Source organism: Helianthus annuus, chromosome 15, assembly GCF_002127325.2.
Source record: "Helianthus annuus cultivar XRQ/B chromosome 15, HanXRQr2.0-SUNRISE, whole genome shotgun sequence".
In the NCBI taxonomy this organism is placed as follows: Eukaryota; Viridiplantae; Streptophyta; class Magnoliopsida; order Asterales; family Asteraceae; genus Helianthus; species Helianthus annuus.
This window is the reverse complement of record NC_035447.2, coordinates 35414024-35420023: the sequence shown is the minus strand read 5'-3', so window position 1 is coordinate 35420023 and position 6000 is coordinate 35414024. Positions and strand designations below refer to the sequence as shown.

At 35.1% G+C, this 6000-nt stretch overlaps 1 protein-coding gene across 1 annotated transcript; it reads left to right on the top strand.

The window, feature by feature from the left end:
• The first annotated feature begins 2471 nt into the window (after window positions 1-2471).
• LOC110913733 lies at window positions 2472-3323 on the top strand. Its single transcript, XM_022158557.1, has one exon. The coding sequence runs from the start codon at window positions 2472-2474 to the stop codon at window positions 3321-3323; it is 852 nt and encodes a 283-aa protein (XP_022014249.1).
• The last annotated feature ends 2677 nt before the right edge of the window (window positions 3324-6000 follow it).

Genomic DNA, 6000 nt, shown 5'->3' with positions numbered 1-6000 from the left:
CCCTTGGTATTTGTTTACCACATGACACATGATAAAAGCGTTTCTTTAGACAATCTGGGATTATGTTCCGCAAATTGGGAACCACATTGTAGACTGGTTGGTTGAATGGTTTTAATAATACTTGAAAATGGAAATAATCGTGTCAAGATCTTTATCAATCATATCATCGACCAACTGCTCGAAATCCCTTTCGTTTCTCGGGTTCTCCTTCGACACAACACAACAAAAAATAAATTTAAAAAAACAGTGGCCTGATACGCATCGTATAGGCCTATACGATGCGTATCAAGCTCGCCGCCAGACATAACCTGCACCTGTCAGTCTGCCATGTTTTTTACTTTAATTCAATACGCATCGTATAGGCCTATACGATGCGTATTAAATTCAAAAGTGTGCAGACAGACAGGGGGTGTGCCATTAGAAAACCCCTTATGAAATGTTTGGATGTTAATTTGCTATGTAAAAAATATATTTTTACATTTTCTGACAATTGTAGTACAAATATCAATATTACTCTATTAGATTAAAGTTTATTTATTAGAAGAGTAAATTACAAGTTTTGTCCTTTATGTTTGTTCCAAATTTCAGGCGCTTTCCTTTACCTTTAAAATTGATCACTTTTGTACTTAATGTTTGAAAATATTGCACGTTATGTCCTTTAGGGCAAACCCAGTTATAATTTTCAGTTAAGTTATGTCATGTGCACTACACATGAGGGTAGAACGGTCATTTCACCTCCCCACTTGTCTTCAACACCAATCATACACATAATAACCTTCAGATCTTAATTTCAAAGGACAATAAACTTCCCCTTTTCTCAAAATTTCCGCCATTAACGGCGTCGATCATTTGAAGAATATGGACTTTGTTGAAGATACCCATTTCCATAGTATTTCATTTGCAGAATTCTGCAATTGACCAATGTATTAGCTGCTGGATTTCAGAAATACCTAACTTACAACACTGGCCCATTACAGTTAATTTAACACTAGCATAACAAAATATTTGACTAATAAATCACCTTTCACTTGAGCATAACATTTATCATTACCTTTTATCTCTCCTTCACTCACAACCACTTTCAAAATATATTAAAAATTTAGGGGGTGAACAGTGTCCCCCTTAAATATACAGATAAACAGTAACATTTTATCTCTCCTCCACTCACAACCACATTTTATACTCTTTATATTTTAAAAACACCACACAGAGAATTTGATGCCAACAATGTGAATGCTCTAAACCCCCAACCTGCAAAACCCCACCGTATCAACCACCAACTTCTATAATCCTACATCTTCCTTTTAATTAGGGTTTTTACAGTACACCCAAATCCCCTATCATCCTCCACAAGGTTTAATTTACAATAATCAGATTCTATAACTGCAATATTGCCTAATAATCTGTTAATTCACAATTTCAAACATGTTTCTGCAGATTTTTTAGAGATGTCATTTGATTTGGTGCTAACTCCGTCGTGTAATGGTTGCAGATCGATGGTGGAGTTGTACGGAAACCATCCACCACCATCACCCGAGTCTTCGAATCTAACACCAGATGCCGTCACCACTCCTTGAATCTTCGATCTGGGATTGCCATTGTTGACCAGAGTTCGCCGGAAGTAAGTCGACAACCACTTTCTCTTTCTCCTAACCTCTCTCTGATTTATTCTAGCACATGTGCTACTTATGAAGAGCCTAAAAAGATGCTAATTACAGAAGAAACTCCTCAGATTCAATGGGTATGTGTATATAATTTCATCGTTTTAAAATGGAGTGATTGTAGAGATATGGAAGTGGTCGGAGGTCGGTTGAGGCCGACGGAGTTCTGGTTTGCACTGGTTTGTGCTGGTGGTGATGCGGTGCGATGAAGGATGGTTGTATGGTCTGGTTCAGAGGTGTGTGAGCGGTGGTGGTTGGGGTGGGTGGCGGCAAGTGTGGGGTGGGTGGTGGTAAAAAGTTGGCAACCGATTGTCAAGAGGTTCCAGACCAAGTTAAATGCGTGGAAGGCCAGGACCTTATCTTTTGCGGGTCGGGTAACGCTCGCCAAATCTGTGCTTCGCAGCCTCTCGTCTTACTATCTAGGAGTCTTTCAGGCCCCTAAAGCTGTCTTAAGGATTCTGGAAGGGCTTCGCAGGTCTTTTGTGTGGGGTCAAGTGGGGAATAGAAACAAGATGGCGTGGGTTAGATGGGGTAAGTTGATAAGGACAAAGGATCAGGGGGGTCTCGGGATCGGCGGGTTAGAAGAGTTCAATATGGCGATGTTGTCCAAATGGTGGTGAAGGATTCGCGACAACCCGCCTCAACTTTGGGCACAAGTTATATTAGCTATTCATGGTCCGCATAGAGGTAAGGATATCATTCCCGTGAAGCGGTCTACAACGGGTTGGTGGAAAAATATAGTGGAATTGGACGGCAAGCTAGGGAAGATGGGTCTAAGGGTCAAAGATAAACTTCTGGTTGAAGTGGGAGATGGAAGAAACACTTTTTTGGCACGACAATTGGTTGGGTCGAGGGCCGTTGAAATATTTGTTCCCTAATATTTTCAAGTTGGCAATTGATAAAGGAGGGTATTTAGACTCCTATTTCGAGATGGTCGGGTCCACCTACCAGTGGAAATGGGGTTGGATAACAAACCCAAGGTCTGAGGTGGAATGGAGGGAAATTGGCAATTTAATGTGCTTTCTTCAGCAAGTCCGTTTCAAAGGCGGAAAGGATATGTGGCGTTGGGATAATGATCGAGGGGAGAGGTTCTCCACTAAAAGTATTCGCCAAGAGTTAGAGCTGAAGGGCACGGTTCCTAGCGACTGTGGATCCTTCAAATGGAATGCTTGGGCTCCTCTCAAGGTTAACTACTTAGTTTGGCGGGCCGAGCTTGGGAGAATTGCGGATAAACTAAGCTTGGTGAAAAGAGGGATTAATATCACAAACAATTTTTGTAGCAGGTGCGGAATAAACGAGGAATCAAGCGACCATCTCTTCGTATCTTGCTTATGGGCTAAAGCGGTTTGGTGGAACATTCTGAGGTGGCTAAAAATCTCTATGGATTGCGAGTGGGTTTCGGTTTCACAACTATTTGAGCACATCTCGGTGCAAGTTGGATCAAAAAAGTGGAAGCAAACAGTGCAAATGGTGGCTATGGCGTGTATGTGGAGACTATGGTTAGCACGAAACGAAAAGGAATTCAACGACAACATGGTCCCTGTCCAGACTATTGTGGAGTTGACAAAAGAAGAATCATTCTTGTGGATGAAGAATAGAGCAAAGGGTATCTCAACGGGCTGGAACGAGTGGGTCACTTTTGACATTTCTGCTATGTTGTAATTGTTTTTGTTCTTTGAACTGGTGTATTTTTTTCCAGCCCCTTGCTGGCTTCTATATCTATATATAGATGGTTGTTGTTCAAAAAAAAAACTATTTTAATTATTTTAAATAAATGGGTAAAAAGACTAAAATATCTTTGGGTTATCAGATTTAACCAAAAATTCTAACTGAGTTAGCGTTAATGGACATAACGTGCAATATTTTCAAACATTAAGTACAAAAGGTATCAATTTTAAAGGTAAAGGACATCGCTTGAAATTTGTGACAGACATAAAAAAAACAAAACTTGTAATTTAGTTTTATTAGAAATTGAATTAACGTAATTACTTCGGATTCTTTTAAAAGAAAACTAGGTTATAACCCCGTGTATTACACGGGGTTGAATAAATAAATTTTATATACTAAATAATAAAAGAGTTAATTGCTCGGATGGTCCCTGTGGTTTCACGTTTAGTCCCCACATTTTGAAAATAGCATGTATGCTCCCTATGGTTTGTCATTTTGTTACTCGGATAGTCCCCCAACATTTACTTTGGGGACTATCCGAGTAACAAAATGACAAACCATAGGGAGCATACCTGCTATTTTCAAACTAACTGACATCTACTCAGGGACTATCCGAGTAACAAAATGACAAACCATAGGGAGCATACCTGCTATTTTCAAAAGGTGGGGACTAAACGTGAAAAAAGTTGAAACCACAGGGACCATCCGAGCAATTAACACAATATATCTTTAAATCTCATTTATTGTACGGGTTGAATAAATATAATTTTATATATTAAATAAAAAAGTTATATCTTTAAAACCACGTGTATTACACGAGTTGAATAAATGTAATATTGTTTACCAAATAATAAAAGAATACGTCTTTAAAAAACCTCATTTATTACACTGGTTGAATAAATGTAATTTTATATACCAAACAATAAAAAATTACATCTTTAAAAATATGCACATTACATGGTTTGGATAAATGTAATTTTCTGTACTAAATAATAAAAAATATATATCCTTAAAAAACCCCGTGTATTGTACGAATTGAATAAATCTAATTTTATATATCAAATAATAAAAGTTATATCTTAGAAAACCTCATGTGTTACATGGGTTGAGTAAATGTAATTTTGTATAGTAAAAATAAAAATATTTAATATACTAATACGGTTTTCGTGATAAAAAATAGATTATTCTGTTATTGCAAAATTTGTTAACGAAGTCTCAATAAATTTAACCATTTATTTAAAACTCCGTAAATGTATAAATGATAAATATTATTAGTTAATTTTATTTTAAGTTTCGTAAAATTTATTTGATACCAAACAAAACGTTCAAATATAATTAATTCAAAGAGTTAATTACATAGTTAGTCCATGCGGTTTGCCCAAAATAACATACTTACGTACTAATAGTTTAAAATCACCTTCTAGTGTATTAACTTTTCATTTTGTAACGTTTGAAGGTATTAACTTCTAGGGTATTAACATAGTTAGTCTCTGTTGTTTGCACAAAATAACATACTTAGGAGCTAATAGATTGTGATTTTAAACCTACAAATAACGTTAATACCTCCAAACATTATAAAATGAAAAGTTAATACCCTAGAATGTGATTTTAAACTATTAGTATCTAAGTATTTACTTTGTACTAAATAATAAAAATATATATCCTTAAAAAACCCCGTGTATTGTACGAATTGAATAAATCTAATTTTATATATCAAATAATAAAAGTTATATCTTAGAAAACCTCATGTGTTACATGGGTTGAGTAAATGTAATTTTGTATAGTAAAAATAAAAATATTTAATATACTAATACGGTTTTCGTGATAAAAATAGATTATTCTGTTATTGCAAAATTTGTTAACGAAGTCTCAATAAATTTAACCATTTATTTAAAACTCCGTAAATGTATAAATGATAAATATTATTAGTTAATTTTATTTTAAGTTTCGTAAAATTTATTTGATACCAAACAAAACGTTCAAATATAATTAATTCAAAGAGTTAATTACATAGTTAGTCCCTGCGGTTTGCCCAAAATAACATACTTACGTACTAATAGTTTAAAATCACCTTCTAGTGTATTAACTTTTCATTTTGTAACGTTTGAAGGTATTAACTTCTAGGGTATTAACATAGTTAGTCTCTGTTGTTTGCATAAAATAACATACTTAGGAGCTAATAGATTGTGATTTTAAATCTACAAATAACGTTAATACCTCCAAACATTATAAAATGAAAAGTTAATACCCTAGAATGTGATTTTAAACTATTAGTATCTAAGTATTTACTTTGTGCAAACCACATGGACTAACTATGTAATTAACTCTTAATTCAAAAAAATAATATTATAAATGAGAAGGAGATTAAACTTTTTTTTGAACGACCAACAGAAATTTTTATTCACCATCTAGCAAGGTACTAGCACCAAAATTACATCCGCCAATTAAGAACAAAACAAAAACCGAAACAGAGAAAACATTACATAATAGAAACTATAAAACTTTTTAGAAAACTTCGAACCTCCTCCATTTGTCCCAATTGAGGTCACCTTCTCTCGACCGATTTTTGACCCATTGATAGCTCATGTACTTTATTTCCTCTACAACTGCCGGAACTGATATAGGGGCTTGTTCGAACACAACCTTATTCCTCATCCGCCAAATACTCCAA